The sequence below is a fragment of the Salvelinus fontinalis genome, chromosome 32 (assembly GCF_029448725.1).
Source record: "Salvelinus fontinalis isolate EN_2023a chromosome 32, ASM2944872v1, whole genome shotgun sequence".
NCBI lineage: Eukaryota > Metazoa > Chordata > Actinopteri > Salmoniformes > Salmonidae > Salvelinus > Salvelinus fontinalis.
In genome coordinates, this window is record NC_074696.1 from 30,913,136 (window position 1) to 30,925,594 (window position 12,459).

Genomic DNA, 12,459 nt, shown 5'->3' on the forward strand with positions numbered 1-12,459 from the left:
AAACAATTTAAAGGCAATGCTACAAATGCTAATTGAGTGTATGGAAACTTCTGACCCACTGGGAATGTGATTAAAGGAATGAAAGCTGAAATAAATCATTCTCTTTACTATTATTCTGACATTTCACATTCTTAAAATAAAGTGGTGATTTTAAGTGACCTAAGACAGGGAATTTGTACTAGGATTAAATGTCAGGAATTGTGAAAACGGAGTTTAAATGTATTTGGCTAAGGTGTATGTAAACTTCCGACCTCAACTGTATATGTAAATCACTAATTTGGACCCAGCCAAAATGACAGCCATTCAGAGGAGAGAGGTGTGCATGTGTACAGTATGCGTCCACTGTTTTATTTAGTTGATAAGCTGGACATTCAGTCAGGCGGGGGCCAGTGGCCAGTCAGTCTCTCTTACTTAGGCTCTTATTATTTAACTGTCAGTTAAGAACTTATTCTTATTTAAAATGACAGCCTACACCTGTCAAACCCGGACGACGCTGGGCCAATTGTGTGCCGCCCTATGGGACTCCTAATCACGCCGGGTGTGATACAGCCTGGATTCGAACCAGGGACTGTAGTGAAGCCTCTTGCACTGAGATGCAGTGCCTTAGACCGCTGCGCCACTCGGGAGCCCTTATGATTATAAATATTCTCATAAGTTCAATTACATTTAGGTGACTTCCTGCTAAATTCAATACATTTTTTAATATTGTTGAATTCTGTTTTAATGTCTGGATTCTGTGATTCTGTCCGTGTTTTTCGCAATGCACATTTTATAGGGCCCTATAAAAAAAACTCTCACACACCCACATACAAACACACACACACACACACACAGGTGTGGTAGTTGTGACTGTGTGAACTGCACGGTGTTCTCTGTGCAGATAGATACAGCTCCTCTGGGACCATTGAGCTGAGCATCTCTTAGCTGAGAGCCACAGATGAACACACACATCAATATATCGACCCAGTGTTGTGGTACCAAGCAGAGAAAATGGAAATAGTCACCTTTTCCTTAATACACTCAGGGAGAAAGCATTGGTGTTTCTAAATGTTGTTACTCGCACAGCAGAGATTACAACCCTAGTTAGTGAATACTATTACGCAGGCAGTGTCAATATGTGTCCCAAATTGCACCCTATTCCCTATTTAGTGCACTACTTTTGACCAGGCCCATAGGGTGCACTACAGTATATACACTCGTTGAAAAAAAGTGCTATCTAGAACCTAAAATGGTTCTTCGGCTGTCCCCATAGGAGAACCCTTTGAAGAACCCTTTTTGGTTCCAGCTAGAGCCCCTTTGGATCCAGCTAGAACTCTTTTGGGTTCCATGTAGATCCCTTTCCACAGAGGGTTCTACCTGGAATCCAAAAGTGTTCTGCCTGGAACCCCTATGGGGACCACCGAAGAACCCTTTTTTTGTAAGAGGGTAGGATATTAGTGCCATTTAGAATGAAGACTTTTTCTAGCGACACTAACCCTCACACCAACTTCTATGGCAGTTGTCACCAAACCTTTATGAGCCGAGATCACTTTCTGAGTCAAAATGCAGGCCGTTTATAAAAAAAGATAAGCCTATGCTACATGAACCTATTAAAAGCAGTTCTGTAGCGATGAGGTTTGTGCAGTAGGCTATAGGCCCAATACATTATCACTGCACATAGGCTATTCTTGAATTGCCCTGCCAATGTTGTTTTCTTGTCAGACCATTTTAAAATGATATGTGATCAAACGGGTAATATATAGGAAGGGAGGGAGAGGGACTGAGGGAGGGAGGGTTAGAGATAGAGGGAGAGAGGGAAGGGTAGAGAGAGGGAGACGGAGAGGGAGGTCGGGGTAGAGAGAGGGAGGGAGGGGTCGAGAGGGAGAGAGAGGGATGGAGAGGGAGGGAGGGGTAGAGAGAGAGAGGGAGGGAGGGAGAGAGAGGGACGGATGGGGAGGGAGGGGTAGAGAGAGAGAGACGGAGAGAGGGAGAGAGGGAGGGGTAGAGAGAGAGGAAGGGAGATGGAGGGAGGGGTAGAGAGAGAGAGAGAGGGAGGGAGAGAGGGACAGAGGGAGGGAGGGGTAGAGAGAGACGGAGGGAGAGGGAGGGAGGGGTAGAGAGAGAGACGGAAGGAGGGAGAGAGAGGGAGGGAGGGGTAGAGAGAGAGAGGGAGGGAGGGAGGGGTAGAGAAAGGGAGGGAGGGAGGGAGAGAGAGGGAGGGAGGGCTAGAGAGAGAGAGGGAGGGAGGGAGGGGTAGAGAAAGGGAGGGAGGGAGAGAGGGAGAGAGAGAGGGATGGAGAGAGAGAGGGAGGGAGGGGTAGAGAGAGAGAGGGAGAGAGAGGGAGGGAGGGAGGGGGACTGAGAGGGAGGGGTAGAGAGAGGGAGACGGAGAGGGAGGTCGGGGTAGAGAGAGAGGGCGGGAGGGGTAGAGAGAGAGGGGGGAGAGGTAGGTCGGGGTAGAGAGAGAGGGAGGGAGAGGTAGAGAGAGAGAGAGGGAGGGAGGGGTAGAGAGAGGGAGGTCGGGGTAGAGTGAGAGGCAGGGAGAGGTAGAGAGAGAGGGAGACGGAGAGGGAGGTCGGGATAGAGAGAGAGGGAGGGAGGGGTAGAGAGAGAGGGAGACGGAGAGGGAGGTTGGGGTAGAGAGAGAGGGAGGTCGGGGTAGAGAGAGGGAGGTCGGGGTAGAGAGAGGGAGGTCGGGGTAGAGAGAGGGAGGTCGGGGTAGAGAGAGAGGGAGGGAGGGGTAGAGAGAGGGAGGGAGGGGTAGAGAGAGGGAGGGAGGGGTAGAGAGAGGGAGGGAGGGGTAGAGAGAGGGAGGGAGGGGTAGAGAGAGGGAGGTCGGGGTAGAGAGAGAGGGAGGGAGGGGTAGAGAGAGGTAGGTCGGGGTAGAGAGAGAGGGAGGGAGAGGTAGAGAGAGAGGGAGACGGAGAGGGAGGTCGGGGTAGAGAGAGAGAGAGGGAGGGAGGGGTAGAGAGAGAGGGAGACGGAGAGGGAGGTCGGGGTAGAGAGAGAGGGAGACGGAGAGGGAGGTTGGGGTAGAGAGAGAGGGAGGTCGGGGTAGAGAGAGAGGGAGGTCGGGGTAGAGAGAGAGGGAGGTCGCGGTAGAGAGAGAGGGAGGTCGGGGTAGAGAGAGAGGGAGGGAGGGGTAGAGAGAGAGGGAGGTCGGGGTAGAGAGAGAGGGAGGGAGAGGTAGAGAGAGAGGGAGGTCGGGGTAGAGAGAGAGGGAGACGGAGATGGAGGTCGGGGTAGAGAGAGAGGGAGGTCGGGGTAGAGAGAGAGGGAGACGGAGAGGGAGGTCGGGTTAGAGAGAGAGGGAGGTCGGGGTAGAGAGAGAGGGAGGTCGGGGTAGAGAGAGAGGGAGACGGAGAGGGAGGTCGGGGTAGAGAGAGAGGGAGGTCGGGGTAGAGAGAGAGGGAGGTCGGGGTAGAGAGAGAGGGAGACGGAGAGGGAGGTCGGGGTAGAGAGAGAGGGAGGTCGGGGTAGAGAGAGAGGGAGACCGAGAGGGAGGTCGGGGTAGAGAGAGAGAGAGGGAGGGAGGGGTAGAGAGAGAGGGAGGTCGGGGTAGAGAGAGAGGGAGGGAGGGGTAGAGAGAGAGGGAGGTCGGGGTAGAGAGAGAGGGAGGGAGAGGAAGAGAGAGAGGGAGGTCGGGGTAGAGAGAGAGGGAGACGGAGATGGAGGTCGGGGTAGAGAGAGAGGGAGGTCGGGGTAGAGAGAGAGGGAGACGGAGAGGGAGGTCGGGTTAGAGAGAGAGGGAGGTCGGGGTAGAGAGAGAGGGAGGTCGGGGTAGAGAGAGAGGGAGACGGAGAGGGAGGTCGGGTTAGAGAGAGAGGGAGGTCGGGGTAGAGAGAGAGGGAGGTCGGGGTAGAGAGAGAGGGAGACGGAGAGGGAGGTCGGGGTAGAGAGAGAGGGAGGTCGGGGTAGAGAGAGAGGGAGACCGAGAGGGAGGTCGGGGTAGAGAGAGAGAGAGGGAGGGAGGGGTAGAGAGAGGGAGGTCGGGGTAGAGAGAGAGGGAGGGAGAGGTAGAGAGAGAGGGAGGTCGGGGTAGAGAGAGAGGGAGACGGAGAGGGAGGTCGGGGTAGAGAGAGAGGGAGGTCGGGGTAGAGAGAGAGGGAGACTGAGAGGGAGGTCGGGGTAGAGAGAGAGGGAGGTCGGGGTAGAGAGAGAGGGAGGTCGGGGTAGAGAGAGAGGGAGGGAGAGGTAGAGAGAGAGGGAGGGAGGGGTAGAGAGAGAGGGAGGTCGGGGTAGAGAGAGAGGGAGACGGAGAGGGAGGTCGGGGTAGAGAGAGAGGGAGGGAGGGGTAGAGAGAGGGAGGGAGGGAGAGGTAGAGAGAGAGGGAGGTCGGGGTAGAGAGAGAGGGAGACGGAGAGGGAGGGAGAGGTAGAGAGAGAGGGAGGTCGGGGTAGAGAGAGAGAGAGGGAGACGGAGAGGGAGGTCGGGGTAGAGAGAGAGGGAGGTCGGGGTAGAGAGAGAGGGAGGTCGGGGTAGAGAGAGAGAGAGGGAGACGGAGAGGGAGGTCGGGGTAGAGAGAGAGGGAGGGAGGGGTAGAGAGAGGGAGGGAGGGGTAGAGAGAGGGAGGTCGGGGTAGAGAGAGGGAGGTCGGGGTAGAGAGAGGGAGGGAGAGGTAGAGAGAGAGGGAGGTCGGGGTAGAGAGAGAGAGAGGGAGACGGAGAGGGAGGTCGGGGTAGAGGGTGAGGGAGGGAGAGGTAGAGAGAGAGGGAGGGAGGGGTAGAGAGAGAGAGAGGGAGACGGAGAGGGAGGTCGGGGTAGAGAGAGAGGGAGGGAGGGGTAGAGAGAGGGAGGTCGGGGTAGAGAGTGAGGGAGGGAGAGGTAGAGAGAGAGGGAGGGAGGGGTAGAGAGAGAGGGAGGGAGGGGTAGAGAGAGAGGGAGACGGAGAGGGAGGTCGGGGTAGAGAGAGAGGGAGGTCGGGGTAGAGAGAGAGGGAGACGGAGAGGGAGGTCGGGGTAGAGAGAGAGGGAGGGAGGGGTAGAGAGAGGTAGGTCGGGATAGAGAGAGAGGGAGGGAGAGGTAGAGAGAGAGGGGGACGGAGAGGGAGGCTGGGGTAGAGAGGGAGGGAGGGAGAGAGGGGAGTATTTCCCTCCCTGAAATACTCCTCGATATTACAAAGACACAAGTCGCTAATAACAACGCAAGTCTATGGATACACTTTGTAGCTTGAGTTGATAGGGAGATGGCGTTTTATGTCGTGTTGACAGTGCTGAATGAAATCTTTACCATGAACTCACTCATCTCTTTGCTGTATTCATTGACAGTCTCTCTCTAGTCATGGTTTTGAAATCTCACACAGTAGTCGACAATCAACTTCGCTGTGGGCTCGTGGAAGCTGCAGTCACGGTGTTCTGAGCTACCTGATTGGCCAGCGGTAGGCCTATAGGTGCACTTGATTTGCTCTCCAGGCCCACAGGGTAGGCAGAGTTGTACCTTCAGACACATGACAGGGTTCATAATGGAAACACTTGGACTACTCGGCGCGTAGGGCAGCTGAATCAAGTGCACCTACCGCAAACATTTCGGAATGCAATGATTTATCGTCAGGCTTTTTACAGAGATGTTTGGCGATCGACTAGGAATGCCTTGGAGATCAACCAGTCGATCACAAAAGAGTGGTTGGTGACCACTGTCCTATGGAGAAAAGTGTTTGCAGTTAGGTGCCCTCCTGAAAGCCATGGTACTGCTGTTTGTCTCAGCCTATAGAGGAATGAGGACTGTAAAATGGACGGTTCTATTCCATTTACCTGCTGAGGGAAAGGGAGTGTTCTACTGTCTGGCTCTCTGTTTTATACCTGGAGAGAAGACTATTTATTAGTCGTAACAACAATGTGTGTGTGTGCGTGCGTGCGTGTTAGTGCTTCTGAGAGAATTCCTAAGAGCCTGAGGAGAAAAGGTAGGAAAGATGGAGAGAGGAAGAGAAGGAGAGAGACACACAGTTACTAGTTATACATTGTCATAAAGATTTGGCTTGTGACAAAAACCTGGGCCCTGCAGCTGTTTCTCTGTGATTTGACTGTTCCCCGGGACACCATCATCACGCTCACTTTGCTGGGGGAATCAATCCTCTACCAGACCCTCTTCATTTAATACCACATTCATCACCATTAATTACACACAGGCCGGAAATAAGATGCTCATAGGTTTTATATTGGTTTAATATATTCATTTCAAATCTAGGATGTTATGAAACAGTTTATAAGACGGTTAGATGAATGAAATAAAACAAAGAAAGAACCAAGACGGATGAAATGTAATTCTGCTAGGGAGATAATCAGGTGTAATGTGTTATTTTAACACTTACTTCACAGAGTTATTGGAATGGTCAGCAGACACCAGTATGCGTGCAGAGGAGAGGATTTGACTTCCCTACTGGTTCATAATGGGACTGATCTGTTTGAGTGGATAGTAGTATGCAAGGCAGCAGAATGAGATCTGGGACCAGGCTAGCCTTGAGTTACTCCTCTGTGAGGTCCACAGGTGGCCAACCCGGTGCAGGGTGTCGTCTCCCTCCGTGGGCTCTTATTGGCTGTGGCAGGCCAGCAGGGGAAGTGGCTATTGGCGAAGACAGCAGAAACAGAGTGGGAATCTGATGCCATCTCCATCGCTTCACACAGGCCTGAGGAGAAGAAATGTTCACCTCTCTTTTTCTGCATCCCTCTCCCCCTATCTCTCTCTTCCAGTTGTCTTCATCCACCTCCTTCTTCACCCACACGGTGCCGTGTCACTGTGCTAGACTCTACTGGCTGCATCCAATTGGCACTTTTAACTCTTCTCTTAGAATGGAAGGCATAAATGTAGCCCCCGGTAATTAGTAAGAAGTTTGTTAGTATTTAATTAGAGAGGCATACAGAACTATGAATCCCGGATGTGTCTCTGTTGCCCTAACCGCAGGCTATGAACGCTTCCTCTCTGCCGCCTGTTAGTATATGAACCTGAACACACACACACACACCGTGGAGCAGAAGGCTTGGAGCCTCAGGGTGTTTGGTCTAACTGGATAAATCATTTATCAGTGGCCAGGGCTGGTCAGTAGACTGGACAGGACAGCACACCAACTTCAACAAACACAGCCCCAGTTACCATCTCCATTGATCTGCTGTGGCAGTAGATAGATAGACCGGTGTAATTGTGTAAGTGCAGGTTGCCGTTCTAAACTACAGTTGTTGCTGACCACAACTAGTGACACCTACATGTCTTGTTAAAGCCATACAGTGTGTTTGCATTGAGTGCTTCTGTGGTCTCTTGCCCTTTGATCATCTTTATATTTAGTGGGAATGGAATGGATAGATCCACCTATTTACCTTTCTTGAGTTGGTTTAATGCTACATTTTGAATGGTGAATGTGTTGCCTGTGGCTAAGCTTCCTTTGCTGTCCTTCTTCCTCCACTGTCAGTGAATCTCCAATAGTTTAGTTTCTTTCTTTATATCTGAACATATTCACAGTTTCAGAGGGAGACTGGCTTTTAAAATGTCAACTAACCCACATCTCAAATGATTCGATCTGATCATCTGACCAATATGTCCTTCTGTGATTAAAGTTCAGACGTTAAGATACTTAATTAGAGTGTGTGACTGCCTGCGGAAATACTTGGCCAAGATTCTAGCACGGAGTAAGACCAGTTATTTGCAAACAAAACCGCTTTAGTAGTGCTTACGGTGTTGTTGAATCAAGTGCTACCGCTTTTGAGTTTGAGTTGATGATTTTCTTTTTACAGGGACAGTGCACATTAATCAACGTTTCAGTAAAAGTGCCGGTTTTAGCCAGCCGGCTAATTTTCAACCGCAGTCCCTTGGCAGGTTTTTTAAAAACAATTACAATACAGACAATCAATGAGCAGTGAGCACACGCAGAGCAACATAGAACAAGCAAAACATAGCATGCAGACAGAGCAACATTGCACAAAAAGCAACAAGACAAAACCCATAAAAGCAACAAAGTGTTTCCACACCTCACAAGCTACAGACAACAGACAACATGGAAAGCAGCAATACACAGCTCGGGATTATGTTCACTTTTTCTCTTAGTGGGGCAGTGCCGTTGGAGGTCTGTCTCCTGTGTGTCTAACCTTCGCTCTCCTTTGCTCTGCCTTTCTAGGATGGCTCTGTAGTACCCAAGTCTCTGTCTCCTGTGTGTCTAACCTTCGCTCTCCTTTGCTCTGCCTTTCTAGGATGGCTCTGTAGTACCCAAGTATCTGTTTCCTGTGTGTCTAACCTTCACTCTCCTCTGCTCTGCCTTTCTAGGATGGCTCAGTAGTACCCAAGTCTCTGTCTCCTGTGTTTAACCTTCACTCTCCTCTCTCCCTCCCCTCTAGGATGGCGATCCAGGTGGCTAAGTTTGACTTTCACACATTGCCCCAGCCGGACCAGGAGGCCGTGCGCTACACCAACCCCAAACTACTGGAGGAGGAGAGGCTTCAATGCCAGGCCTCCATGATCAACAGCACCCTGGGCATCACCTGGAACATCATATCCTTTGTTGTTGGATGTATACAGATCCCTATTAGAAGGCATCTGGATGCTACATCCGTCTTTTGGCCAGGGTGTGTGCCAGTTCTACTGCACTGACAGATGGGAGAAAGTATGGCGAAATGTGCATGCAGCCTTGGGCACTATATAGGGAATAGGGTGCCATTTGAGACACATCCTTTGTCAATATGCAGGCAGGGCGCTCCATCAGAACCTCTTAGGTAATGAGGGGGCTATTACCAATACACAGACTCAGTGTTGTTTAGAATGGCCTGTCAACTTGTTTCAGGGAGGAGGTGTACAATTAATAATTAATCGGAGTCCCTGTGCTGTTGAACTTGCCATCATATTTTCCATTTTAGTAATGCATAAACACTCCTGTGATTGTGTGCATTTGTTTGATCTGCAAGCAATTTGGCAGCAGTGTGTGTGTGTGTGTTGGGGGGGGGGGGGGGGGGGGGGGGGGGGGGGGGGGTTCTTCTATCCTTGTGGGACCTATAATCCCTAAAAGTCCCCAAAAGGATAGTAAAACAAGGACATTTCTCATGTTCCCATGAGGACAAAAGCTATTTTAAATGTAGGGTTTAGGATTAAAATTAGGGTTAGGAGTTATGGTTAGATTTAGGGTTAGGGAAAATAGGATTTTGAATGAAAATACGTTTTAGGTCCCCACGAGGATAGAAAAACATAACGTGTGTGTGTGTGTGTGTGTGCGTGCGTGCGTACAGGAGCAACTGCAGTAGATGATGTCACTAATGTTGTTTCTCAGAGGGTACTGTTAAATCAGAGGGCGCTGCATGTCAGAGCTCTGCTCTAAACTGGGCTGTGTGATTATGTTATTGAGCCTGGAGAATGAAAGGCACTATATTTCCAACCAAGCACTTGTTCAAACAACATATCATTTTTTTTGTTATCTGAAATTGTTAAATCAGAATAACATTGAAACATTGCAGAAATAAATAGGTTTTAGGTATAGAAAACTAGGACTGTGAACAGAAGGGTTACAATCACGTAATATGATCTGGGTCACCCTTGGCATTTATTCATAATAAAATGCATTGTTAATATCCTACTTCTTATTTAAGAGAACTGTGCAGAAACACCTTATCTTTCTGCGTAGCAGACCATGCAACTTGGCCTCGCATTAATAGAGTATCTCTCATTCATTGTGGAAGTGGACTGTTTCAGTTCTGCCGGTAACGACAGTCTCCTAAATATAGTGTGGCTGAAGAGAAACATACCAGCCAGAGGAAGAGGAGTGGGAACAGACTGTCATGACATCCTCTCAGGAGAGAATGAGCGGATCTTCAAGTTCTGGCCTTCAGGGTAGTCTACCTTCCTCTCAGACCCCCACCCCCATACACACCTAAGCCCCTTTGACGACCCCAACTCCCCAACCATTCCTGTCCCTGTACCCGTCCCTGTACCCGTCCACACGGCAAGGACTCCAGCACAAGCACGCCAGGAGTGGAGACAGTTTGGTGGATGGATAGATGTCAGAATAGAGTTGTAGTTTCCTCCAACCTGGTTCAATGTCACAGTGTTTGTGTGCCACATTTTTGGCTTTCAACACCATGCCTTGTAGGAGGAAGCTACAAATCACTTCTCCTCACTACATATTTTAATTCTGAGGGGAGTGTGTCCATTCTAGTCATTTTAACGCTATGGTGTTACTTTGTCTGTCTAGTCATTTTAACGCTATGGTGTTACTTTGTCTGTCTAGTCACTCTAACTTTATTAGGGCTGTCCACGACAACAACAAAAATATATTAGCCAACCGAAAGTCGTCTGTTCTTTCGACCAATTGATCGAAGTTTTAAAATGTGTATTTTTCCATAGACACACCCAATGTGTTTTAATAAAATCAACTATATATGCATTGGGCTTGTCTGATGCTTTAAGCTCACTGTTTGATGAAATAAGACACATTACTCAAGAGGGAGACAAAGATCAAGATAACCAGGAGAAGAAAAAATGTAACCTGTCCTGACCATCCTCCTCCCGCTCCTACTGGCTTTCGCAGATTCTGCCTTTGCTCTCTTGAAGTTGCCGGTAATAGGCTACATGAGGAGTCGGCAAACTTTCTCATGTGGAATGCCAATATATCTTACCATTTCTACCGATCTGCGTGACAGTTATGGTTTTCATATGTACATTTTTCCACTGTATCTCAAAATCATTGTCATATTTTTTTAAATGTTTATATCCATTTGAAAGTCTTGTCTCATCGCTGCCACTCTCGTACGGACTCGGGAGAGGCAAAGGTTGAGAGCCATGCGTCCTCCGAAACACGACCCTGCCAAGCCGTACTGCTTCTTGATACACTGCTCGCTTAACCCGGAAGCCAGCCGCAAAGACGGCCTTCCCCGGCCAAACCCGGACGACGCTGGGCCAATTGTGCGCCGCCCTATGGGACTCCCAATCACGGCCGGATGTGATACAGCCTGGATTCGAACCAGGGACTGACGCCTCTTGCACTGATATGCAGTGCCTTAGACTGCTGCGCCACTCGGTAGGCCTTGGTTAATCAAAATTCTATCCAAATCTAAATGAAAATTATACAAACCTAAAAAGTAACTTATATTGCCATTGCCAACTATGTAAATATAACAAATAGAAACATTGCAGCCTGAAGGTAGAAAATATCCTGATGAAAAAAAATATCCTATAAATCAAATTGGCTGTGCATGGCGTGTCTGCAACGATCTTGAAACATTGTATGAACTATTAACTTGGGTCCAGCCTGAAGCAACATTGTATAAAATATTCCCTGTGCCAGTGAGCTACCGACACAGCTGTAGACTATTTGCGCTAGGGATAAGAAGTAGTCAGGTAGGCTTATTTTATGACAGAGCATGACATTTTTCCCTTTCAAGCTGAGTGGTTATTTTCAAATACATTGAGGAATTATTGTCATTCTCAATGGATGTAAAAACCGACTTTGTTAGGTTGCTGTTTGAGGTGAACAAAACATTACTTTGAGAAGCTCCACAGGTCATTAGTGGTGATGCGTTAAGCTAATCAGAAATACTATCAGATCCCCGAATGGGCACATTTATATGCCTACATTTGTAAGCAGGCCAGGTAGCCTATAGGCCTACTTCTATGTGTAATCAGGTGCATGTCCTTACTCATTGACAGGAGCGCTCCAAACAAAAGACAATTACTAAATTGTCAAAACGTAAATGGAATGAAATAAACCAAATACACTTGTTTCTCACAAGTGTAGCATAGGTTGTGCACTCTGCAAACAATGTGCCCACTCCGACAATGAGAACGGCAAAAGACTGGAAAACATTGTAGATTAGAAATGATAGGAATTAACTGTAAATGTATCACTGAGATGGGCACGAATAAGACAGGTGTCTCGTGTGCCATAAAAAAAAGATATATATAGTTATATATATATATTTGCTACTGCTCGACAAAAAAATATATAGGCCGACCAACAGCCTATCGACCAAACAATCGACCAGTCGAATAATTGGGGTCAGCCCTACTCTGTGGTGTTACTCATTCTAACTCTATGTGGTGTTACTACTGTAGGTCTGTTCTAGTCATTCCAACTCTGTGGTGTTACTTCGTCCATTCTAGTCATTTTAACTCTATGTGGTGTTACTTTGTCCATTAACTGCAAGATAGCCTGCAGAGTTCTGTCCTACTATCCAGGTCTGTACCCAAACAATTTGAACTTCTACTTTTAAAAATCCACCTCTCTAAAAACAAGTCTCTCACCGTTGCCGCCTGCTATAGACCACCCTCTGCCCCCAGCTGTGCTCTGGACACCATATGTGAACTGATTGCCCCACATCTATCTTCAGAGCTCGTGCTGCTAGGTGACCTAAACTGGAACATGCTTAACACCCCAGCCAACCTACAATCTAAGCTTGATGCCCTCAATCTCACACAAATTATCAATGAACCTACCAGGTACCACCCCAAAGCCGTAAACACGGGCACCCTCATAGATATCATCCTAACCAACTTGCCCTCTAAATACACCTCTGC

The 12,459-nt window shown here is 48.8% G+C and overlaps 1 protein-coding gene across 5 annotated transcripts in view; it reads left to right on the plus strand.

Moving 5' to 3' along the window:
- The window catches only part of LOC129831073 (trafficking protein particle complex subunit 9-like), a 364,192-nt gene that overhangs the window by 272,520 nt on the left and 79,213 nt on the right, over positions 1 to 12,459 (plus strand). For all 5 annotated transcript variants that reach the window (XM_055894093.1, XM_055894098.1, XM_055894095.1 and 2 more), the window contains one exon: positions 8,298 to 8,450. In XM_055894093.1, coding sequence (XP_055750068.1) covers positions 8,298 to 8,450 — 153 coding nt within the window. The remainder of the gene's footprint in view (positions 1 to 8,297; positions 8,451 to 12,459) is intronic.